Raw genomic sequence first — 27,387 nt, 5'->3', positions numbered from 1 at the left:
CAATTTTGGGAAACCCAGTGAGAAATGAGACTACACAAGGTAACTCTCCAGTTACGGTGGGGAATAGTGTACAAGAAGAGGATATTTCAATTCGAGAATCTTCACAGCAACAAGAATCAATTGTTTCTCAAAGGCCAAGACGAGAAATTCGAAAACCTGCTCGGTATACTGATATGGTGGCCTATGCACTTCCAGTTGTTGATGATAATGTTCCTTACACTTTCAATGAAGCAATGAGGAACTCTGAATCAGACAAGTGGAAAAGAGCAATGGGTGAAGAAATGCAGTCTCTTCATCAGAATCAGACTTGGGAGCTAGCCCAGCTGCCCAAGGGTAAGAAAACAATTGGTTGTAAATGGGTTTATGTAAAGAAAGAAGGATTTCCAGATGCAAATAATGTTCGCTTCAAAGCTAGATTGGTAGCTAAGGGCTACGCACAGAAGGAAGGCATTGATTATAATGAGGTATTTTCTCCAGTTGTTAAACATTCTTCCATTCGAATTTTGTTGGCTTTGGTAGCACAATTTGATCTAGAACTAGTTCAACTCGATGTAAAAACTGCATTTTTACATGGTGATTTGGAAGAGGAAATCTATATGACTCAGCCAAATGGATTTCAGGTTGCTAGAAAAGAAAATTGGGTATGTAAACTGGGTAAATCGTTGTATGGTTTAAAACAGTCTCTAAGACAGTGGTACAAACGATTTCATCAGTTTATGATGGGTCAGAAGTACATAAGAAATAAACATGATCATTGTGTTTATTTTCGCAGACTACAAAATGGATCTTTTATATATTTACTCTTGTATGTTGATGATATGTTGATAGCTTCAAAGAATAAGGAAGAAATCAACAAGTTGAAAAGTCAGTTAGATGAAGAAATGCAGTCTCTTCATCAGAATCAGACTTGGGAGCTAGCCCAGCTGCCCAAGGGTAAGAAAACAATTGGTTGTAAATGGGTTTATGTAAAGAAAGAAGGATTTCCAGATGCAAATAATGTTCGCTTCAAAGATAGATTGGTAGCTAAGGGCTACGCACAGAAGGAAGGCATTGATTATAATGAGGTATTTTCTCCAGTTGTTAAAACATTCTTCCATTCGAATTTTGTTGGCTTTGGTAGCACAATTTGATCTTAAACTAGTTCAACTCGATGTAAAAACTGCATTTTTACATGGTGATTTGGAAGAGGAAATCTATATGACTCAGCCAGACGGATTTCAGGTTGCTGGAAAAGAAAATTAGGTATGTAAACTGGGTAAATCGTTGTATGGTTTAAAACAGTCTCCAAGACAGTGGTACAAACGATTTCATCAGTTTATGATGGGTCAGAAGTACATAAGAAATAAACATGATAATTGTGTTTATTTTCGCAGACTACAAAATGGATCTTTTATATATTTACTCTTGTATGTTGATGATATGTTGATAGCTTCAAAGAATAGGGAAGAAATCAACAAGTTGAAAAGTCAGTTAAATCAAGAGTTTGAGATGAAAGATCTTGGTGAAGCAAAGAAGATACTTGGCATGGAGATTCGCAGAGACAGAATGAGAGGAAGAGTTAGTTTGTCTCAGAAACAGTATTTGAAGAAAGTAGTACAGAGTTTTGGCATGTTTGAGCAGTTAAAACCAATAAGCACTCCTCTTGCTCCTCATTTCAAACTTAGTGCTACTTTATCTCCTAAATTAGATGAGGAACGTAAGTATATGTCACAAGTTCCTTATGCAAGTGCTGTTGGTAGTCTGATGTATGCAATGGTTTGTACTAGACCTGATATTTCACAAGCTGTTAGTATGGTGAGCAGATAAATGCATGATCCGAGTAAAAGACATTAGCAAGCTGTGAAATGGATTTTGAGATATATTATGAATACGATTGATATTGGTATAGTATTTGAGAAAAATAATACTATTGAACAACGTGTTGTTGGATATGTGGATTCGGATTTTGCAGGTGATTTGGATAAACGTCGATCAACTACTGGATATATTTTTACATTTGCTAATGGTCCAGTGAGTTGGAGGTCTACCTTACAGTCTACCATTGCCTTGTCTACAACAGAAGCAGAGTACATGGCAGCTTCAGAGGCTGTTAAGGAAGCTATTTGGTTGCAGGGTTTACTTGAAAATTTGGGAGTTGTACAGAAGCACATTGTTGTGTTCTGTGATAGTCAAAGTGCTACTCATTTGGCAAAGAACCAAGTCTACCATGCACGAACGAAGCATATCGACATTCGGTTTCATTTTATCCGAGATAGTATTGATGGAGGCAAGATACTTCTTCAGAAGATTGCTACAACTGAAAATCCCGCAGATATGTTGACCAAGATTGTGACAACAATCAAGTTCAAACATCGTTTGGACTTGATCAATATCCTACAAATCTGAGTATTTTTGTAAGGCGCCGATGATGTGGAACTCCAGAAAATGTTGATGACTGAAAATTTTGTTGAATTCATCGTCAAGGTGGAGATTTGTTGTTTTTTTGTCCCACATTGGTAGAATACTTCCACCTTAGTATAAAAGGTGGTTTTGAATTTTTTATATTATTTGTCCCACATTAGAGAGAAGTGTTTTTTAGACTTGAGGTTGAAGCTATATAAAGAGCTCAACTCTTCATTTGTAAAACACACCTCCAAGTTGTACTTTGTCAAGAAGTAGTGGATTGATCATCGGCGCCCGAGGACGTAGGTAATTCTATACCGAACCTCGTAAATTTCTTGTCTTCTTCCTTTTATTGTTTTATTATTAGTTTCTGCATTGCTTTAATTTTCTTTTATATTCAATAGCAATAGTTGTAGTATTGGTGTTTGGCATAAGTGGGGTGCCCGGCACAACATTAGTGTGAGGTGCCTGACTAAGCAAGCTCTTTCTCGCAATAAGTCAGCCATGGATACTACCTCTTAACTGGAAAGTTTTGGAGAACAAGACAAGATTTGGATTGTGTTGTGACAGTGGTTGTGTAATACTACGAGGAGTTTGTCGTGGCAATTCTCGCATTTGCACACATTGCAACAAGGAAAATCATACCATTAATTGTTGTTGGGACCTCCTTAGGAAACCATCTTGCGCCAATAAGTCTCTTGTGAAAGGTAATCCTACTACTGAAACTTCAAACGCACCTAGCCACTCCACTAGGGAGTCGAGTACATCATCCACCATGTCTTGAGAACACTAACAATCTTTTTTGCATGGTTTAACAACTCCAAACTCAGCCTTTTGCATCTAGTGTTACTGTGGCCAATTCAAGTACAACCAGGCTTCTTGCCTCTTCACCCTCCTCATCTTGAGTAATAGATTCTAGTGCCTCTTCTAATATGACAGGTAGTCCTAATTTGTTTGAGTCCTTTAACCCCACTACTTTACACTCTTAAGGTTACTCTTGCTGATATCTTGTTCTGGAAATATTTCTTTCAATTCCTTCTATTTCTCTTTTGCCTGTGTTATATATGCCCAAATTTCCCTTGAACTTGCTATCAGTTAGTCAATTAACTAAGTCTCATAACTATGTTGTGTTCTTATTTCCTTTCCATTGTGTTATTCAAGATCTTTGAATGAAGAAGAGGACTGGTAGAAGGCTACAGAAGGATGGCCTGTACTATTTTGATGGTGGTCAAGGTGGGTCCAATTCTTGTCATGCGGCTTCCTCAATTTCTACTCATGGTGCTTCTCTAGATCAATGGCATGCTGTATTGGGTCATCCATCCCTAAAAAAACTACAAGTTTTTCCCATGTACAAGTCTATTTCTTGTTTTAAGTGTTTTGCATGTCAATTGGGAAAGCATATTAGGGCATCTTTTCCATCTAGAGTCAAGTCTCGTAGTAAATCATTGTTTTCTCTTATTCATTCAGATATTTGGGGTCTACGTAGAGTTCAAGAATTTGACTGGTCATCCATATTTTATGTCTTTCGTGAATTTTTTGCGTACAACCTGGATCTATTTCTTAAAAGATAGGTTCAAATTTTTTAATGTATATGCTCAATACTACTAAGAAATAAAAACTCAGTTTGGCATCGATATTCAATTTTTTTTATCTAATAACGCACTTGAATTTGTTTAAAATGAGCTTCAGTCTTTATATTTCACCAAAGGGATAATTCATCAAACAACAAGCATACATACCCTTAGTAGAATGCTGTAGTTGAACTAAAAAAGTAGACATTTACTTGACATAGCACGATCTCTACTCCTTTATATGCATGTCCTAGAACCTTTTGGACCGATGCTCTCCTTATAGCCTGTTTTCTCCTCAATAAGATGCCCTCAAGTGTTCTGCGGGGACAAATTCCCTTCTCCATCATGTATCTAGAAACATCCATGTTCTATGTTGTGCCTTGTGTTTTTGGATGTACATTTTTTGCTCATGTCCCACATACTGGTCAAGACAAGTTCTCTCCTCATGTTGTTAAATGTGTCTTTGTTAGGTACTCAAGAACTCAAAAGGATATAGATGTTATAATCCCCACACTCATAGGAAAAATGTTAGTGTTGATGTCACGTTTTTTTAGGGGACACTATAATTTTCGAGTGTTTAGTCCTCCTTGGATAAATCTATTTTTATTCCATCAATGATTTATGGTTGCCAAGGGACACGCCCAAACATACGGTATTGATTATTTGGAGAATATCTTTCCAGTTGCTTGATTAAATTTTGTTTGCGTATTAATCTCATTGGCAATTAATTTTGATTGGCCCTTATATCAGTTGGATGTCAAGAATGCCTTCTTGTACGAAGATTTTCAAAAGGAGGTATACATGGAGCAACTTCTTGGGTATGTTGCTCAAGGGGAGGATGGTAAAGTACGCAAGTTGCATAAGGCCATTTATGGTCTTAAACAGTCTCCTCAAGCCTAGTTTGACAAATTTAGTGTGGTGGTCTCTACTTGTGGCTTCATCCACTGCTATTTTGATCATTCAGTCTTTGTCCATCACTGGCAGTGACCAGAGCGGGATTGCAAATGTAAAGTAGTGATTTCAAGCTAAATTTTAAATCAAGGAATTGGGTACTCCACGATACTTTCTTGGTATTGAAATTGTATGATGTAGGAAAGGGTAGGGTCTCTTTCAACGAAAATATACCTTGGACTTGCTATGAGACTGGTTTGTTAGGAGTTATACCAAGTGATTCTCCTATGGATCCTAACACAAAGTTGTCCAGGGATGTTGGACCGGATTTGAAGACAAGCGTATAGCCAATTGGATAGGTCAGATAGGGATAGGAAGAATGCCTCTACTACTTTTAGATGTGCAAGGGTCCCTCGATAGATTCTCCGTATGATCCACCCCCCGCCCCCCAACACCACAAATTGAAACAATCGAGTTAGATACAGCATAGGGATTAATCCCACAGTAGGGTCAAAAGGTAAAGTTCCCACATTATTGAAAGCTTTCACTTCGTCACAATTATGCTGAGAAAAATATATACCTACTTGTGCAAGATATGAATTCAAGTGAAGGCTTAGACTCTCCATTTGCTGTGAACTCGATTCCGAAATTTCCTCCTTATCTGCCCTATCCTCTACAAGATCTTCGTCGGGAGCTTCAAACATATGATTCAATCCTTCTTCATCACATTCAACTATCATCTAATTAACCAGAAGCTCCTTGTCACGGTGCACATGCTATCCATCTCTTCATCTAAATCATACATCTAATTGCCTTCCATATCCCCTTCTAAAAACATTCGTTGTCTCTAAATAAGCTGCTATTGAAGGATCAGTTTCTTTTCCATTAACATCAAGGTTTTTGCAGATTCTGAATTTCTCTTTAATAAAGTGCTCTACCACATGTTCTCCTAGTAATAGACTCTCCTATGATCTCTACGCATCCAACTCTCTAGTTTCCCTTGTCGAAGTCAACCCTTCTCCATCTCAAACGCAGGTCTTGTTTGCTACAATTCTGAGTTTGAGCTCTTAGCATTTGGGCCCTTATTTTTAATGACCTATACAACTTTTGTCATCTTCCACTCTGGTCACTTGGGCCTCTGATTTTCTCGCACTAAAATGGAATGTCTAACAGGAACCCCCTGTTCAAGTCCTTGTGGTTGTGAATTATAGCCATCCAAATCTATCCTCAACACTGAACCTCCTCTGGTAGCATCGGCATAGCATATATTTAGAGAAAATCTCAAGAACATACTTCTCTCATTCTTCCCCTCTAGCCTGGAGTTCAATGATCCGCAATCCAAACACCTCCAACTAACACTATTAGATTTACTAGTTTCAACTATGGTCGACAATCAATCCGAAAAGGCAGTGAGAAGAGCCCTCCACCTCATTTTCTGATCACCCTCAGGAATACGAATAGCAAGAAGAAACTTGTTGTAGTCTTTCTCCAGGCATAAATATATGCCTTTGCCATTTTCAAGAATCTTCATACCCACACTGTTCCCAGCCTTACTAAATCTAGCACCATAGCAACTCTCTACAGTCCCCACGTTGGCCTCACAAATCACTCCTAGCATCTTAAGGGCCAAAACGAGCTCCTTCTCCAACACAATGTAGGATACGTATTTACCGGCACATTTCCTAATATGGCATATAGTAGAATCCAACTGAACTACAAAAAACACTTTCCTCTCAATTTTGAGAGTAGCGAACTCTCATATTCCTGTATTGAGCACCTACAAGGGGTTGTCTAGCCAAAAAGTCAACAGGAAAAGGCATTAAGAAAAGGTGACAGAGGGCAATGCAGTGACGGCCTCTCTGGCAAATGGAGAAGAGATCTTGAGTTAGGAACTAACGTAACAGAGGTTTCATGGAGCTAGGGTTGTTCTCGCAACCTATCTGAAAGTCGGGGGGATGGGATTTCAATCACAATGAGGGCCTCCACAGCCATTTTTAGGTTTCAAACTTCTGCCAGAAATAGAGAAGGAAAATCAAAGAGGAAAGGAGGTCGGTTAGGGATTGAAATCGAGATAAAGGCTAACAATTAAGGTGAGGGACATCTTTGAGGAAGGAGAAGAAGCTTCTCTGTTGAGAGGATGGTAAGAAGGGATGCCTAGGAGATGAAATGAGAGATGAGAAGCCATACTCAAGGACTCCAAGGGCAAGGACAGAAGCGCCAAGAGGAAAGCATCATAAATTTTTATTTTTTTTTATTTAGCTGCTAATATAAAATAGATATTTCCAAACATTAGAGTTATTGATCAAGAGTAGAAGAACTGTAAAAGAATCATATGTAATGTTTCTTACACAATGTTTAATCAATTGAAAATTCTTGGAGCTTGTAAAAGGATCATGATTTTTACACAATGCTTAACAACAAAAATTTTCAAATTTGTAAAAAAGAAAAAGAATTGTACATCAAATTAATAGTTTGGAGATGATTTTTATTTGTCAGGATGATAATACCTCTGCTGCCTCAGATGATTCATTATCAGAGGAGCCCAAAATTCCACAAGCAAAGCATTGATGCTGCTGATACTGACAGTTTTTACACAAAAAATTCTGAATTGCCTATGCACAATCAAATAATACTTGAGTGAAAATCACAACACACAAGAACAACACAAGCAAGGGAAAATTAATTGAACATTTAGTGGTTCATACTTCAACTTCAGTGTCATAGTACCCAAGAGATTCACAAAGAGACTCAGCCCCAGCATCCATGGTTGCATGAAAGGATCTCATACATGTCCCTTCACAACTATAGAAAATGAAACAAATTTTATCAAGTGCAAAAAAAAGAGGAACAAAAAAACACCCGACATAAAATTAAGTTACAAAAAAAATATTGCATTGATGACAAATTTAAGCATTAGCCTTCCTTCAGATCATAAAAAAGAATATGAATAAATAAATTTACAATTAATTAAAAAAATGATAAATAGTAAAGAAAGAAAGAAATAAAGCATGACCAAATCGCCTCTAATTGAGAGGCAGCAAAAAAAAAAACAACAGCTATGAAACAGCCAAAATGTGAAGAAATGGGGGATGAGAACAAATCATTCTCAAGCATAGAATCCCAAGGGGATTCAGGGCAGCCATGCAAGATTCCAAAGTAGTACTACCTCATGCCAAAACCCGAAGTCCAACTGGAGACCAACAATCAATGGTAAAGAAAGCTTAAGATCCTTCCCCCTATTAGTTTCTCTAGGACTCCAAGAGAATATAAGCAATTCTATTTTATTGCATGCATCATCCACCACTACCATAATGATCCACAGAAAACTTATACTAGTGCAAAGAGAATAAAATACATTAATGTAGTGTTATGTTAACAAGTGCAAGCTGGTAAGGGATTATGGCCTTTGGCATGTACTTGACATATGTTATAAATAGAAGGAGAGACCTATCATTGTAATTATGTCTACCATTTTACCCAATTATTCAACATGGTACCAGAGCATGATTCTGAGACTTAAACCCAAATTGTCACAGCCAGCACCAAATTGAAGCCTAAAACCCTAAATCCCCTGCATGTCCACCATCATAGAAGAATTCACAGCAACACCAAAGCCTTAAGAAACAGCCAGCAGCTGCCAGAAGCCAGAGCAGTCGCAAGAAATTTCTTAGGTGACACTGCCAGTTCAGGAACACAAAAAACACAATAGATTGTGAAAAAACAACACCATAGTCACTCACAAACATTGCTGACCTTCCCCCTACTGAAATCCCATCTCCAGAAATTCTCCCACAGACACTCATGCACTAGTCAAAGGTAGCCATGGTTGACTCCATGCGCCAACACGTGAAGCTAATTTCAAGCATGTTTCTGGACTGAATTCATCCAGCAGCGCTCGAATCCTGCTATAAACATACTATTGAAGTTTTTCATGATGCTTTTTGTCTAAAGATCTCATCTTTTTTAGTTGCTCACTTGCTCATGTGTGGCACCCATGGAACGATTGTCTGATGCTTCCCGAAGCTGTTTGTCAATGTTTATTGAGCTTATTGGGGCCTGAAATAAAGGTATTTGCTGCATTTTTTATTTGTTCATCAGGTGCTTGTGGTTTGCATCGGTTGTCGAAGGCTGTGTGTTGGGATGGAGTCAGTGAATTCCAAAAACAGGTTGTTCACTGTGTATTTCTGACCTGCTGCTCTATCAAGGTGGTATGTGTGTTGGAATGGAGTCCCAAAATCCTGGTGTTTTTCCCTCGCCAATCACTTGTTCAAGTGAACAGTGTGCTATAACTGACTCGTAGGAGTATTCAAGGTTCCGGCATTATCAGGCATCCCCACAGGCATCTAATCACATTGCATAATTTGCTCAGAAAAGAAATCATACCATATGTATGTCATCTGGTATCACTCCCACTAGTCCCCAGGTTATCAACTTTGTTGCTACTGACCATATGACAAGTGTCAACGACTTCTTTTTTGCTCACCAGTATTCTAAATATCTACCTCAAGTTACCCTTGTTGATGGGTCCACTGCAGCAGTTAAGGAGATACATCCAGTAAATCCTATTACCACCATATCTCTTTCTTTTGCTTTGTAAATTCTTAAATCCACCTCCAATCTCATGTCTCAATAAAATTAAGTAACTAAATTGCTCCATAACTTTCTTTCCTGATTTTGTTCTTATTCAGGATCTGAAGACATGGAAGATGATTGGCACAAGACATGAGGCTTGTGGACTTTATCACCTTTTGCTCTCTTTTCCCATTGCCTATAGTGCTGCAGCACGCTACATCAAAACCATTGTCACCTTGGTCATCCATCATTGGACAAGTTAAAACTAGTTCCTACTTTGAGTTCCACATCTAAACTTGAATGTGAGTCTTGTCAATTAGGAAAGCTTCATCATGTTCCCCTTGCTTCCTAGGTCAATAAAAGAGTTGTTAGCACTTTATGTTAGTCCATTCTGATGTTTGGGATCCTAGTCTTATCACATCAATGTTGGGGTTTCGATAATTTTTTACATTTGTCAATGACCCAAAATCACTTGTTGTATTTAATGAAAGACTGTCCTAAGTTGTTTAATATCTATGTGCCTTCTATTCTCAAATAAGACTCAATTTGATTTGCCAGTCCATATACTTCATTGTAATAATGCTACGGAGTACTTCAATACTTAATTCACTGCCTATATGACTAACTCTAGCATGATCCATCAATCATCATGTGCCCACACTATGCAACAAAATAGAGTTGTAGCGCAGAAACACAACATACTCTCAAAGTCACTCAAAACCCTATTTTATCAAATTAATGTTCCCAAAGGTTTTTTGTGGAGTGATGTTGTTCTCACCACTTGCTCTCTCATCAATAAATGCCATTTTCTATCCTTGGTGGTAAAATTCCATCTTTAATTATCATCCCTGAGGCTCCTTTTGTTAACCCTTCCTCCTCATATATTCGGTTGTGTGTCCTTTGTTCAACAATTAAATCCAGAAGCAGATAAGTTGGATCCTCATGCTATCAAATGCATTTTTTTAGGTTATTCCCATACTCAAAAAGGATATCGATGTTGTAGCCTTGCCTTACATCAATTTTCCTAATGTCCATTTTTTGAGTTTACACCATACTATTCTAATTCCTTGAGTTTTGTTGACCATGATGAGTCCCTTCTCCTGCCTAGCCTTCCCGATTCTAACCTATTTTCTCCACTAGTCCTCCTACATCTTCATCCAATTTGAGTCCTCCTCGTCACTTAGATCGTCCCAATTTGCAAGTGTACACATGGTGACTCAGAGGAGAGCCTCCCCCAACTTCCAGTTTTACGCATCTAGTTCCCTCGTCGGATGATCCTATTTTCCAAGTGGTTGATGCTCCTATTGCTGTTCAAAAAGGTAAACACACTTGTACCCAACATCCAATCTCTACTTTTGTTTGTTCTAATTTCACGTCACCTTTATATTATCGTTTCATTAGTACTCTGTCTTCTATTGCTTTTCCAAAGTATACTTCTAACTTCCGAAGCCCAGTCCTATTCTAGGATAAGGAATGCAATGATAGAAGAGATGCATACTCTAAAACATAATGATACTTGGGAGTTGGTACCTGTTCCTCTTAATAAGTCTATGATTAGTTGACGTTGGGTGTACACAGTGAAGGTCAACCGAGATGGTTTAGTGGCTTGATTAAAGGCACGCCTTGTTGCTGAAAGATATACTCAAGTGTATGGTTTGGACTATTTAGACACATTATCCCATGACACTAAACTTGCCTCAGCACATATGTTTATATCCTTAGCCACCACTTATCACAGGCCTCTACATCAATTACTAGTGAAGGATGCTTTCCTACAGGGTGATCTTCAAGAGGAGGTCTATATGGAGCAACCACTTGGATTTGTTGCTCAGCAGGAGTCAAGCTTAGTGTATAGACTCATGAAGCAACTATATGGTTTAAAAAGTAACCTAAGGCATGGTTTGGTTGATTCAGTGTTGCAATACTTGAATTTGGCCATCAAAAATGTGCAATAAATCATTTTGTATTTTATTGTCATACTCCATCCAACAAGATGGAGTACTAGCAATTGATTGGTGATCGTCAACACGTGCGGATTAGGAACGCCTTAACGGGAATTGCTATCCATAATGTATTGTTTGACCTTTATCTTGCACTTTATAAGCTCTACGTAATCACTACTTACCTTTTTTACTTAAGTCTAGTTAAGTTCACCTAAATACTATCGGTTGATTAGTCTCTAGCTAATCCTAGAGTCCAAAGAACCGATAGTCCATAATCTCTGTGCAAGAGCCAAACTCAGAAGTTTAGTTATGTAAGGGAAAGGTACTAGCACCTCCTACACACATATTCTTTCAAATGGTACCACAATAAGCTTAGAATGTTCAAACATTAATCAAGCATGGTCTTTAACTCTTCACTTTAATGAATTAGATTACCTTTCCTATAAATATTGTTCCACCTTACAGCAATTGGATATCCCATTAGAGTCATAAAGTTCCCTCACCTCGAGAATCCTAAAAAGAAAGTTACCAGTTTCCTGCACGAGTTTCTTCACTCCCCTGCAAAGCTTATCTCTCTCTTTGCTTCTTTTCTTTGTCATCCAGCTTCTCTAATATGAAATCTTGAGTTAAATACACACTCTCACTTCCTGAATTTTATTTTCTTGGAAGTGGAGAAATCAAATCCTAAAAATTTTCTATGCTTCCATATTTTCATCTCTTTAGAAACGCCAAATCCAAAATTCTTCCAAGGATTGAGCTGATAGAATTTCAACTAAAAATCCGCAAGATTGCATGTTCTAACTCAAGATTGTGCCAGAAAAGAACATCCAGTTTTCATCAAGGTGGTGTGAGGGGGCATGAGTCGAATAAGAGGTTATGTCAACACCAATTCCATTGCCAACCTTGAATTTAAATCTTGAATTTAGATTGAATAACTCTTGCATTCTCTCGTTGCTCCAATAGTCTTCAATTGATTTTCATTAGTAGCATCAAATTTTCAATGCCAAAGGGCACTTATTGTGGTATTTTCAATCAGTTGTCATTGCTCTTTAGTTTCAACCAATGGTGATATCTTTCCTTCTCTCTTGTTATTTATTTTTTATTATTATTACCCTTTTTTCAGTTCTTGGTTAGTAAAGAAGATTTTGTGTTTAAAATCTATAGGCTTAATGTATGCATTTTTGTGTTTTCCATTTGCAAATCTTGGAGTCCACAAAATTTTTCAAAAAGTACTATTTCAAGAGTTTTTTTATTTTTTCAGTCCAACTTGGATTCACACGCCCAAATTGTATGCCTTAGATTTTCAAATGTATTGTGTTGCTTGTGTGGTCTCCATTGGTTGTATGGTATGGTTTAGAAAATTGTCTATGTGAAATAAGTTTGCATTCAAAAAACAACTCAAACTTGTATTTCGTCGGTGTAACACAAATTATCTTTGTACACATAGTCAGTCTCAACCCCATATAAAGGAGCAAGGTTGTATTAGGTAGCTAACAACCAACGTAAAACTTTGTTTGATCCTTATATTATGAGTTCTTACCAAATTCACTTGGGTCAAGGGAATACACTGAATCAATATAGAAAGGAAAGAGTCAAGAAGTTAGCACAAAAAACTAGGATTAGATTAGCAGTTTGGAATATAGGGACACTTAAGAGCAAAAGTATGAAAATAACAAAAATTATATTTATAAGGAAAATTAACTTAATTTTCCTTCAAGAGATGAAACAAGTAGGGGAGAAAGCTAGAGAAACTGAAAAAGATATCAAACATGTTTTTTTACTTTCAAGAAAAAGATTAAAAGCCTAAACATATGCATAAAGGGATGGTAGGTTTTGGGAAGGCAAACAATGTTTCAGTGCACTAATCAAAATTGCCATTTCCCTACCGACAAGAAAGAGTTATCACAACTTTAACACAATCTTGGGACAAAAATCACATCTAAATTCAAACATGCACAAAATGAAATCAAGATTAGCTTTAATGCATACTTTGCAAGAATCATAATGTAACTTACTCTATCATACATCATACCCAAGACTACCACATGCTCAATCTTAATCTTCTTCTACTCATGGAGACATCTACGAATATATATGAGATAAGACTTATACCTTACTTTTACTAGCTCAAATATGAAGATAAAACTCAATGCTATGAATCCACAAGTGATAGTAGATTCTTTTCCTTCTTCAATGCTTAGCTCCAATTTTCTCAAGCAAGCTTCATGAATATGTGCTTCCTAACCCTTGTGAACGTGAATCGCTCCTCTAAGCAATTGAACATGTGCCTCCTTTATCTCTTGAACCTCCCTTTTGTTGAACATATCTTCTTGTGAATGTTTCCCCCCTCCTTTGTATGTGTGCACACGTTAAGGGCTTAACTTCCTTTTTATAAAGAAAAAGGCAGGTAGCATGTTGCCCTAGCACCCCATTTCCAAAGACGTCCTATAATGGTGTTTGGATGCAAATCCCCCCCTTGTTCTAAGAAAATATCCTCAATTTGTTAAGGAAAAATTCCTATTCCAACTAATAAAGACCCCCAAAATATAAAATTGACACTCCAAAGTATGCCAGAACAACAATTTGCATGCCAAAACATCCAAAGGGGTGGAAGGGCTCTAATTATGCTTTTGAACCCCTTCTTACTCTTTAACTGCCCAGCTAAACATGAACATATCAAATTATTGATTGAACTGACCCCAAACAAAATAGGGTGTCAACAACTATACCTTATTATATGTTTTCTACCATGAGTGGAAGTTTCCTTCCTGACACTCATGAAGTAGGAAAAATATAAGGACAAACACCACTATTTGGTAGAGGAGAAATTTAGACAATCACATATATATAAGCTCTGGTAGAAAACATGGGCTGATAAGGGCTGATGAATTTCATCTGACCATGGCAAGAGTTAGGGATTGAACAAACTTAGCTAGGATGGAAAGAAAAGGGTGAGAGATGTGCCAGTACAATGGTGAAGGACCACTAATTAGATCAAATGATAGGGGATGTAGTGGTTGGATGATTATCATCCAACTTTGCATTTGAACGGATATAGTGGTCAGACGACTACTAACCATCTCTGTAAAAGGACTGAAAAATACATAGTGGAGGATGACTACCAACCATCACTGCAAAGGGGATGAAAAGACGTGGTTGATGACTACCAACCATATCTATGTTCGAAAGAAAATGGGACCACTTGGTAAGTTCCTAGTCAATTACACAGGGATTACCTATGCTTGAAAAAATATGGGGCAGTTTGGTAAGTTCCTAGTCAATTACACAAGGGTTCCCCAACATGAGAAGCTGAAGAAGTCACCTAGTAAAATCCTAATCAATCACACAAGGATTATCTATGCTTGAAAAGATACTGGGACACCCAGGTAAGTTCCTAATCAATTGCACAAGGGTTTTTCGAAATAAGAAGCTAAAACAGTCATTTGGTAAGATCCTAGTGAATTACACAAGGAATACCTACACTTTAAAGATATAGGGCTGCCTGATAAGTTCTTGGTTCATTATACAAGTGTTTCCCGAAAAGCGAAGTTGTAGAAATCACATGGTAAGATCCTAGTCAATTACACTGGGATTACCTACACTTTAAAAGATATGAGGCGCCTGGTAATTTCTTAGTTAATTACGTAGGGATTCCCAAGATAAGAAGCTGAAAGAATCACCTAGTAAGATCCTAGTCAATTACAACTAAGACTGACAAGGTGTGGGGCTACCTAGTAAGTTCCTAGTCAATTACACAGAATTACCTAGGCTTAAAAAGACATAGTGGTTGGATAACCACCAACCATTTTGCAGAAGGATAGAAAGACGTAGTGGTGGACGACTACCAACAAAATCTAATCTTAAAAGGATGCAATTATTGGATGACAATCAACCATCTCTTCGAAGGGTACGAAAATACGCAGTAGTAAATGACTAACAACCATATCTACGCTTCCAGTGAAAAGACGTAGTGGTAAAAATCTACCAACCTTGTCTACGCTTGTAGTGATTGGATGACAATCAATAATCTCTGTGAAATGATGAAAAGACGCAATGGTAGATGAATACCAACCATGTCTATGCTTGTAGTGATTCGATGACAACCAATCATGTCTATGAAAGGATGAACTACTAACCATGTCTACACTTGTAGAAATTGGATGACAACCAATCATCTCTATGAAAGGATGAAAAGATGCAATTGTGGATAACTACCAGCCATGTCTACACTTGCAAGGATTGGTTGACAACTAATCATATATGCAAAAGAGTCAAAAGATAGTGGTGAATGACTACCAACCATGTCTATGCGTGCAAGCATGCAATGATTGGACAACTACCAATCATTTCTGCAAAGGGATGCAAATGCATATGTAAAGCAAACCCCAATGGGATCAACTACACAAAGGATTGGTGAAAAGCGGCAAAACCATCAATAGGACCCTAGTCAACAACTTGAAGTGGAGCACCAATAGCCTTGACAAAAGGTGAATTGACCTCACTAAATTTTGACAAATCTTGGGAATGGTCTCACCATAAAGGTGATGCTCAGCATGACTAACTTGTCATGAAAATGCTATCGTAGATGCAAGTAATATGATAATTCTAGTCATGATGGAAAGATCTTCCTCCCTAAGCCTAGATGCAATGCTAAATGCAGATGTTGTTTTCATCCTCTTTATTTGGGAAAGTGACAAGTCAATTTTAAACTAGATGAAATATCAAAAGCTAACTCGCATTTCTTTTAACCTATTCTTCTTTCAGATTAATCCCCAATGGATTGCGAAAGGCATGATGCCAAGGTATACTCTAAACAAACTGAATTCTAGCCTAAACTACCCCAATAAGCCAGTTTGAGCCTATTTTTCCTTCTATCTCATGTTGGATTCATGATGTAGCTTTAACTCTAGCACTTTCAGCTTGCAATTAATGCGTAACATTCAAAGTACAAAGGTGTTGAAGGACCTATAAAGTAAATCATTCTATAGAGTAATTTAGACCTCTCGCCCCTGTCTAGGGTCTTCCTACAATTGATGGAGAATGAGCTACCTTTGGGCCCTAAACTTTTTGACTTTGACTTGTTGGCCTAAGAAGACTTAATCTCGTTTTGATGACAACAAATCAAAGGTACTTAACATGTTTGTTTAAGTATAGTTTCAGGGCTCAAAGATATTCATGAGATCAAGTTCAAGTATTTGACGAGCTTAATTGAAGTTTGTACTTAAAGCTATGAGCAATGAGAAAGTTAAAGCATATATTGAAGAAATGGTTCAAGCTGGACATTGCATGGATGCTAAAGCATGAAGACTTAGAGCTTAGATAGTTTTAATCTTATAAAAATCTCACGTAAGTACTTCACAAAATTCAATACTGATGTTTGAAGCTTTTAGGAAATATCATCGACTTAGAGACCTGTTTTAAATCATGGAAAATACTTTCATAAAGTCTCAAATAAGTTTTCCAAGTTCCAAGTTAAGTTTCGAAATCAAGTCTTGACAAACCAAGAAGTAGCAAGCAAGACAGGCAACTGATGTTTAAACATTAGGCAACTGATGTGTTGCTAACTTTGTTAATAAACGGATAGAACAGGAGTAGGCGACTGACCCCTTAAGTCCAGTCAACTGGCTCAGTACTGACTTTCAAAATGCGTTAATTTGACTGAAGTCCATGTTTTAACTTTTAAACCGCGCTAATAAAGTTTCTAAAATTGATTTCTTGGTTTCCAAACTAAGAGAAAACTTGGGGAAAACGGTAAGAAACTCTTGTGCACTATTTATATGTTTTATTCTCGCACATTAGGGTAAAATACAATGCACATACGAGTCATATTTTCAAAATCATACTGCTGAAAGATTTCTAAAAGTACTATTGTACGGTTGCTGAAACTACTCACGAAATTCTGATTTAATCTCTCGATTCTCTCATTCTTTGATCAGAACCCTGGTGATATTACACTGTTTCAAATTCTTTATTGTTTTTGATTGAAGTATATTGATTCTAACATTGTACAAATCTGCTCTTTTGAGAGTATTTTATTGTACGAACAAAGTTTGTTCCTCATTTTTGTTTTTGACGGTTCAAGATTGTTGAATCGTTGTCTAGCGAGAGGGCTGTTCTCGTTAGAGAGGGATCTCCACTTTGAACGGAGAGAAGCGTACTTCACCTGGTAACAAAGTGGAAAGGGAATCCTCACAGCGTGTTGCTTGAGGCCCACGTAGGCTGCTGGCCGAATCTTGTAAAAAGTCTGGTGTTCAACTCTTCTTTCCTCAATCTTTTTACATTATTGCAAGTACATAAATTGTGTATGCTTATTTAATTGTTGAGAACTTGCTGGATATTGAGAATTTGCTGGAATACTAATTTTGATTATATTTGAATCAAGGAACCATATTGATTGTAGATTTAAATACTGAATTTCTTAATATAACAGCTGAGGTAAATCTTGTGAAATTGATTATTTCATTGAAGGAAAATTGCAGGGTACTTAAAATCAATCTTCTAAAATTTTATATTGATATTTTCATTGATAAATACTGAAAAGAAAAACTGACCTTGAAAACTATTTGTCTATTGAAGCATTGAGATTTGAATTTGAATTGTAAAATCATATTTACATTCATACATAGGATTGTTGGTTGGTTTAGTAAGGCGACTAATTAGAATTTTTGTGATTGTGTGATTGTATCAAATTAATTTAAAAAAGGAGTAACACTTAACTAAAGTTTTCGCAAAGAAAATATTTAAAACCCGATCCCCCCCCCCTGGGAGTACACCTTTAATCTCATGACTCATTCAAAATTCGGAAAAAAAAAAATGCAAATAGTGACAAGTTCCTAATTTGGGTAAATCATTCAAAAAAAATAAGAGTCAAACCACGTTTGTTCACCAAGTTTCAAGCTGATTTGGTGGGTGATGGCTTTACCAGTGCTCGACCGTATGCCATATTAGTCTCAACTTGGAAACCTTAACCCCTAGGCAATCAATTTACATAGCTTTGTAGTTCTTCTAATATCTACTCCAATCAATTTTTCCATGGGCTTGCTTTGCTTTCTTCTTTTTGTGTCTTTCTAATGTAGCTTCTGATCAAAATCTAGTGCTACACCCTTTCAGGTGCCTTGCATCTTCTTTAAATTCTCCTGTTATATTGTTTCTTCTGATAACACACCCTTTCTCTTGAATAAGCTTCAACCCATCATTTCCTAATGATGATCTAAGTCCCATTAGGAATCAGCAACCATGTCCTAAACTCAAGGACATCTTTACGACATGTAGGCAAGATTAGGGCCAAGAAACAAAGGAAAATTGTGGCTCAAAATCCCTTCTCCATGAAGACGTTTTGCCCCAAAGTGTGGGGAGTTGACTGAACTTGTTACAATGAAGATGCTTGTTATATACCTTTTAAGATCTGTCATTACATAGTTCAAGCTTGTATGATGCATGCAATTCATTTGATGTGATGAGTCATTTGTCAATCAAATCAGGACTTTCTTATGGACCGTAATTAGGGGTGTACAGAAATTACCGAAAAATCGAAAATCGAACCGAAACCACAAACGGTTCGATTTTTCGGTTTACGATTTCAGTTTCGGTTTCGATTTCCAAAAACACAAATTTTCAGTTTCAATTTTGGTCTTGGTTTCAAAATATAACTGAACTGAAAAAATAGAAAAACTGATTTAAATAAATATATAATATATGGGCTGGCCGTTGGGGTGGGGAGTAGTTATAAATTATTATAACTAGTTAATATATATATAAATTTATAATATATGGGCTGGTCGCTAGGGTAGGGAGTAGCCAAGTGGGACTAGGGTTTTCCATTTCTCTCTGTGTCTTCTCATCTTCTGCGAGTCGCCGACCCGACTGCGTCTTCTCATCTTTTGCGAATTGCTGACGTAACCACATTGAGTCTCTACCGCTTGGCCCTCTCCCCCATATCAGACTCTCAGATCCGATCTATGTCTCTCTCCATCGTCTGCAAGTCGATCTCTGTGTCTTCTGCGAGCCTCCAACAGCATCTCCTCATCTTCTGCTAGTCGCCGACCTAGCCACGTTGAATCTCTACCTCTCAGCCCTCTCCCTCATATCAGACTCTCAAAGATCCGATCTAGGTTTCTCTCCATCGTATGCGAGTCGCTCTCTGCGTTGTCTGCGAGACGCCGACTGGGTTAAATATTTTGAAAATCGGTTAAAAACTGAAAAAGATGTAACTGAACTGCCGATTGTTCAGTTCTCCATAGGATAGCACATTCGGTTCAATTTCGATTTCGGTTCTGGAATTTCAAAAACCAAAATTTTTTATTCGGTTTTCAGTTTTGCCCATAATCGAACCGCACCAAACCAAGTACAACCCTAACCGTAATGCAGGCTGAGGGTACTGGCCGAATAAAGAAAGGAAAGGCTCAAGATGCTTCCTTTGATCGCTTCACTTTTGTCAAAGATCACCTATTTTGAGGTATGACTTTGATCTTTCTTTCTACCTTTCATTCTTTTTGCCGAACTTTTTCTTTTGAGCAGTATTTAATACAACTTGTGATTTTTTCCTGCCTTTTTTTTTTTTTTTAAATGTTGCTCCTTTCGCTTTCTAAGAGCTCGACTTTCCTCCTTCTTTCACATGTTAGATACCTAACTGCTACCCTAGTTTGGGAGGAGAACCTTCAACAGACTATTAAGAAATGAATATCACTGTCTCAAAAGTATAGCAAGGGATTTTCATCTATTTATTTTTCAAGTAGCACAATGATGATCTGCCTTCATTTTAACATTGTCTAACACCTCAATTGAATTACCGCATGCAAAAGTGGTACCAAGATTAGTTCTAGTAAAGTGACTTAAGAACAACATAGCTTATTGATTAACAACAGATTAATGGACATTTGGATATACGGATCGGCCAAGGAGGGCTACCTAATTACCTATCATGTAGTCAAGACATTGAATACTATACCCAAAAAGGCACAAATCATACATTAGAAATTTGACAAGTAAGAAGCCCCTTTCATCTTCCAAATGTACAAAATCTCCTCTCTCTTTTTCTTTTTCTTTTTTCTTCTCTTCTTTTTTTTTTTTTTCTTTTTTTTTTTCCCTTCAACAAATGATTTCTCTCTAACACCACAAGTTTTCTCTAGTCATCAATATAGTTCACTGAACTTCGCATGGTAAGTCCTTTTTCTCAATTGCCTTGTTAATCAGGTGTGCCAAGTCTAAACCTACCGCTAAATTGTAAGCAAAAGCAATGTCATTTCCCCGAACCTAAAAAAAACATAAGCAAAGCAACAAAAAATTTGACAAAACAAGTATGTAAAATGAAAGGGTAGATTAGGAGACATGTTCTTAAATGCATCTTATATTATTAGAAATTAAAAGGCTTCAAAATCTCAAAGGTAAGTTCATAGGGGCAAAATCATCTTATTGTAGACAGAAGGAAACAACTGAAGGATAAAGTTGTAGTCTAGTACTTAAAGACTTTCCAATTGTTGAGAAGGGCATCCTTTGAAATAGGATATACCCAAACCCCTTCTGTTTTGGTAGTTTGTGGCTCAATGTCATGGTCTTCTCCTACGACATTCACTATTGCTCTCCCATGGTTAGGTAGTGAATTACCATGTATAGCCCTTTTCCAAGTCATTGAAATCAAGAAATTTGGCATCTTTTAGTTCTTGTACCACTCATTTGAATGTCCAACAATCTTCAATGGTGTGCCCAGCTATGCTAGCATGATATCACACTTAGCATTTGAGTCATATCATTTGGGATTCGGTAGATGTTTTGATACTGTAAGGATTAAGGCAGCCATGTACCACTTCACCATGGGTTTTCTACATATGACATAGGTATGGGTTCAATCAAATTTCTCCTTTAACTTGGAGCTTTTACTAGTCCAACTGATGGCTAAGATTGATGTTATTATGTCTCCATTTGCACCTTTCCCTCTTTCTTTTTTGTTGTTCCTATCTTCTTTGTGCTTTGTCCATCATCTTGATCTTTTATCTTTCCTCCTCATACCCCCATCTCGACTCTCTCTCCAAACTTAACAAGGTCTAAAAAGTCCTTGGTTGCACTTCCCATCATTCAGCTATAATAGATAGACTTCAAGGTATTTAGGAACTAAGTGATGGTTTCTTCCACACACAAGTGGCCTCACTTGAGTCACCAAATCTAGCCATCTATAGGCGTACTCCCGGAAGGATTCTTGCACCTTCTTTTCCATATTTTGGCGAGTCAATCTATTAGGTGCCATTTGGATCACATTCTTGCACTGAGTCATAACGGTGCTACCAAAATTTTTCAACACAGAGCTCCTTGCCCTATCCAGCTGGACATACCTTCTCATTGTTATTTCATGTCGAAAAGTTTCCAAATTTATCCACACAACTCTCATTGATCATAGAACAAATTTCTATAATTATGTAAATATTCTTACGAGATATTCTCAGAAGATATTCTAGGAGATTTGCTAGCAATTGTCATTCTTTCCTTTTGTTATTCTTTCCTTTATTATTCTTTCCTTTTAGATTATCCTTATAGTCTATAAAACATTCAGATTGTACCTTATTTTAAAATAATAAGAAATACTATTTCAATTCTACTCCACTTCTAGATGGCACCAGAGCCTGGTTATCTTTTCCTTTCGGCAGTCATTGCCTCTAAAACCTAGGTTGTTGACTATATGAGTCCAATCATGTTTTGATAATGACAAATCACTTGATATTTGACATGAGTATTGAGATTGTGAGCAGAAACATTATTTAGCATGCATGGAAGGTGAGGAAGTCACAGAAGCCACGAGGATTAAAGCATATACAACCTGGCACAATCCATGGAACTTAAAGAGTAGAAGAATGAAGATGCAAGCGTCACGTTCAAGATCGTCATGGGAATGAGTATTTAGAATTGATTGTATTTGCACATTTTATATGATATAGCTAGAAGCTCAAAATATACCCTAGACTGACCATAGCACACATGCATCTCATGAAAATCTTCTAGGGTTAAACATGGACTTAGAGACCTTATTTTGAAAATGTACCCTCAGAAGTTTGAAAATGCACGCTCAGACGACTGAAGTTTTACTTCAGAAGTCTGAAGTATTTCTTCAGAAGACCGAAGAATTAGTTCAATCTACTGAAAATTTATTTGTTGAAACACAGAACAAGCAGAACACCCTCAGAAGACTGAACCTTCAGTTCAGTCATCTGACCCTGTGTCCAGACTATAATTTTCAGTGCTTTAAGGAACATCAGAATACTGAACCCGATAGCTCAGTCGACTAACCCTGCAAAGATTTCCAAAAATGAGTTTTTCAAATTTAAATGTTATAAAAACGTGGGGGATATTCCAAGTATCTAGGGCAACAAGGAAACTCACTCTAAGAAAACTTTATAAACAAAAGCCTTAAACCCTAGAGCCTCACTTTTTGATTGATCTTGAGAGCGTTAAACGAAAATACACTTCTTGCCTGCACTCCAACTTATACACATCAAGTTTTGGGCATTCTCATTCTAGATCTTCAAGATTCAAGAACATTCAATCATATCTTATTGCAACGTATCATTCATCTTGAGGTTTGAGGTTTGGTAAAATTATTTTATGCATTTAAATCTTATTTTTGTTTTCCCATACTCATTAGATTATATATATATTTCTTGGGAACAAAAATAATAATTTGAATATTTTTATTCACTGATTGAATATACATACTTGAGAAAAATTTGTTTAAACTAAATTCTACGAGATACTTTTGAATATATTTTCGTTCAAATATTTACTACGACAGTAACTATTTGATTGCAAACTTTGAGAGTGTTTCAATATATATTTGTGAGAAATATTGTTTTAAAAAGTATTGCCTAAATCTTTGCAATATTTCAATCATAATAATATTCAAAGATTTAATCTTACAAATCACTTGATAGCTAGAACCTAGATCTGAGTGTTATTAAAGATTATTTTTACAAGGATGGTATCTTGATATTCCTGCATCAAATGGATTGTTTTTAAAACCCTAAAATCTCCAAAGCGTTCATTTATAAGAAATTATTTTTTCGAAGATATTAGCTTGAAGGTAAATTTTGTGAAGCATATCATTCATATAACGATCTCATCGTTACATTCATACTAAGCTTTAAGTTTTATCATATGGATATGCGTTAGGATTTTCTATTGTACTCACTAGCTTGGTTAGAAGCAATATTGAGTTTTGTAGAATTGTAATTCTATATTGTAATCACAGCTCGGACTGTAAACCGAATTTGAGGAGAAAGTTGTATCTCTTGTAAGCAGTGGAGTAGGAGGAAGTTGTACCTCTTGTAAGCAGCGGATTGTAAGGGAAGCTCCGTCCCGGTTAAAGGAGCAAGGATTTAGTGGAATCCTTGAGTGGGTTGCTCAAGGCGAGGACGTAGGCCGGGTTGGTTGAACCTCGTAAAATCATGTTTACATCTCTGTTACCCTTAACTCCTTTTCAATTTCAGCATCGTATTTAAATTAACTGTGCATTGTGTATGTGTTGAACACTTGTTACATCTGTGAGTAATTACTAATTAGGTAAAAATGTATGCTTGACAAAGACACATATTAAATTGATTAATTGTGAAACATTAACCTTATTGTTAGGTAACTTGAAAGTTTGGAATTGAAGGTTTTTCGAAATTAGATCTTAAAGGTCATAATCTTTCAAAAATACCCAATTCACCCCCCACTTGGAATAACACCGTAATTCACATTTGGTATCAAAGAGAGGTTACATAGACTTAACCGTTATTTTTGTAAAAAATCACATGGCACACATCGGTGTAACCCCATTCGGTGAGGGACGATCTTATCTTAGTCCTCTAATATTTTTCAGTGAAAATTTTTTTATTTAGAAACTAAAAATGAGTGTTTTTATAAAATCAATGGACTGGAAGGCCTAACAGGCAATAGTTAAAGGAATTAGTATGCCAATAACTGAAAATGATATGCATGCAAATTCAAATGCCATGAATATGTTATATTGTGCTTTAGATTCTAATTTTTTTCATGAAATTATGGCATGTACATGTGCGAGAGATATTTGGGAAGAACTTGATAGGAAATATGGGGAAACCCAGGAGGAAGAAACCACCATTTTGGAAATGTCAAGTTCAAATGATCAGGAAGTGGCAAATTATAAACAAACTGAGTTAGTCGAGGAGGAGGTATATGTATCTCAGTCTATTTCAATTAATGATTCATTTATTGATTCATGTGATGATTTTTACAATAAACCTTGCGATAAATCTTATGAAAAATCATGTGATGAATCCTGCGTTATATTGTGTAATGAATCATATGTTAAATCATCTATTATAATAATGAATCACGCAGTGTCTCTTATGACAATATTGCTATTGATGCATGCAATAATTTAAATGATGGATATTATGACAATTCTTGTAATGAATCATGTGTGGAATCATCTGTTGATAACTCTGTTAATAATGCGTGCAATGATTCATGTGATGTTTACTGTAATAAATTTTATGTTGAATCATGTGTTGAATTGTATGATGAAAGCATGTCTTCGTATGGAGATCTAGAAAAAGCCTTAGTTAAAATGCATAAGCTTCTAGTTAGGATATCTAAGAAGAAAATGTGTTTGAAAAATGAAAATGAAAGGATAGAGAAACAGTTAGAGGAATTAAAAGATTATCATGCTATTCTAGAAAAGAAGAAAATCATGAAGATTTTGAAGATCATTTGTTTAGATAGAAAAATAGATGAACATCCTGAAACAATTTCCATGATTACAAGTGAAAATAGTTCAAATAAACCCTTAGAAGTTAAAAGAAATTATATTTCCAAAAAGGGTTCGGATTTATCTCAAAAATCTCATAGTCATGCCTCATTAAGCAAGAAGAGAAGAAATAAGCATACTTTCTCACAAATATACAAAACTTGCTTATTTCGTAAAATGAAAGGGCATAACCGATAGAAGTGTCCATTTAGAGGTGTCTGAGGCAAAGACAAAAAAATGACATGGGTAATCAATAAAGCTACAATTGGAATTACATGATCATTTAATTCCTTTTTGTTCTTAGGACTAGTTATAAGGTAGGTGATGACTAAAAGCTTAGAAATCGTTTGTGTCTAAAAGGTCAAAAATTAGTACATGCGTTTACTATACAAAATTTTAAATACTAAGAATGTTGGAAAATCAAGCCAATATGATTTCTTTTAAGTAATATCCAATCTAAACTTAATACATACATACATACATATATATATATATACATATATATATATATCATAATAATTGGATAAAATATAAAAATATGGGTTAAAGCTTGCTAATGTTGATTTGTTCAAAGTAAAAGGTTGTAAGCTTAACTAGATAAATCATCAGGAACCTTATACTTCCAAAATGAGTAACATAAATCATAAACTATATCAAGTTCTTATTAAAAGGTATCCTGTTATCATCAAATCAATGGAATTCTCTAAGGGATCCAAATGGTCTATCAAGACATTTTAATAAATATTCCCTTTGTGCTCAAAATATAAAATTTCCTAATTTTGATTTACGCTAAAGCTATTTCCTCCACAAGAAATATTTACCATACCACGATCATATCCGAAAAAGATTCATCTATCCTAGGCTCATACCCTTCCTTAAAATTGAAGACATACTTATAAGGTACCGTCCAATGATTGGATAATTAGAAATACCCAAAGAGCAGTATTCAAAAATTAATATTCTCCCAAATTGCTTTTTATCTAAGTAGTTGGATATATTCACTTTCACAAAATATTTTGAATATTGTCCACTCACAATGAATATTCTTCTGAACTTAATGATAATTAAATTGTTAAGAGTATTTTCCAAATCTCACTTCACAAGCTCTCAAACTTCAAGTCAAATCTATTAGAAGATTTTGAATATATCAAATGGCTAAATTATTTGCAATAGGGTTCAATCTATATGAAAATGTGAATGACTAGGAAACCTATGCGTTGAGATTCGTAAGAAAAGAAGCAATATAGGCTTATGACCCTGAAGAAGAATTGTTTATGACTTTTTGATCCTCTAAGCAAAAGCATTCAATGCCAAGCTCAAATCATTGAAAATCTCAAAACACTCAGCTAAACTGGTGAATAATGATTAAAAGAAAAATACATAAGACGATGATAAGTGCAAGGGGGGAGCAAATTAACTTGAAAATACTCTGGCTCTAAAATATAAGCATAATTCACATTTGGTATCTTACCATATTTAACTGCTAGCAGACCTGATATAATGTTTAGCATATGTTTGTGCGCAAGATTTTAGGCTGCACCTAAAGAGTCACATTTATTAGCTGTCAAACGAATACTTAGATACTTGATAGGAACCGTTGAACTTGGATTATGGTATCCTAAGTATATATCCTTTGAGATTGTTAGCTATTCAGATGCTAATTTTGCCGGTAGTTAAGTGGATAGAAAGAGCACGAGTGGCACATGTCATTTCTTAGGACATTCTTTAGTATCTTGGTTTTCAAAGAAGCAAAATTCAGTTGCTCTGTCCAACGCCGAGGCTAAATGCGTAGCGACTAGAAATTGTTGTGCTCAAACGCTATACATGAAGCAACAACTTATGGATTTTAGATTAAGCTATGACACAATTCCTATAAGATGCAACAATAAATATCTCAAATAATCCTATATCACATTCACAAACTAAACATATAGAAATTAGACATCATTTTCTTCATGACTATGTGCAAAAAGGAGATGTGACACTTGACTTTGTATGCACAAATGAACAATGGGCAGACATATTTACTAAACCACTTGTGGAGGATAGGTTTATCCAAATTAAACGTGAATTAGGCCTGATGCATAGTCGAGAAGTTGCCTAAAATTATATTAGATTACATAACTCAGGGAGAGCAACATCAATTAATAATTCACATTTAATATTCACAATTGGTTAGAATTTTCAAATTTGGCTCATTTGTTCACATTTGGTATTAAAACTAAAGGATGGTCATTGCATGTTAAATTTTTTATGGATACTTGCTCACATAAAA

The 27,387-nt window shown here is 36.1% G+C and overlaps 1 protein-coding gene across 8 annotated transcripts in view; it reads right to left on the bottom strand.

Annotated features, from left to right (window-relative positions):
* Window positions 1–27,387, bottom strand: part of LOC131149144 (protein ENHANCED DOWNY MILDEW 2-like) — a 133,599-nt gene that overhangs the window by 53,297 nt on the left and 52,915 nt on the right. For all 8 annotated transcript variants that reach the window (XM_058099286.1, XM_058099293.1, XM_058099288.1 and 5 more), the window contains 2 exons: window positions 7,550–7,646; window positions 7,352–7,456 (listed from right to left, as the gene is read on the bottom strand). In XM_058099286.1, the coding sequence (XP_057955269.1) occupies window positions 7,352–7,456; window positions 7,550–7,646 (202 nt within the window). The remainder of the gene's footprint in view (window positions 1–7,351; window positions 7,457–7,549; window positions 7,647–27,387) is intronic.

Source organism: Malania oleifera, chromosome 2 (assembly GCF_029873635.1).
Source record: "Malania oleifera isolate guangnan ecotype guangnan chromosome 2, ASM2987363v1, whole genome shotgun sequence".
Classification (NCBI taxonomy): Eukaryota; Viridiplantae; Streptophyta; class Magnoliopsida; order Santalales; family Ximeniaceae; genus Malania; species Malania oleifera.
This window is presented reverse-complemented; position numbering and strand designations above follow the sequence as displayed.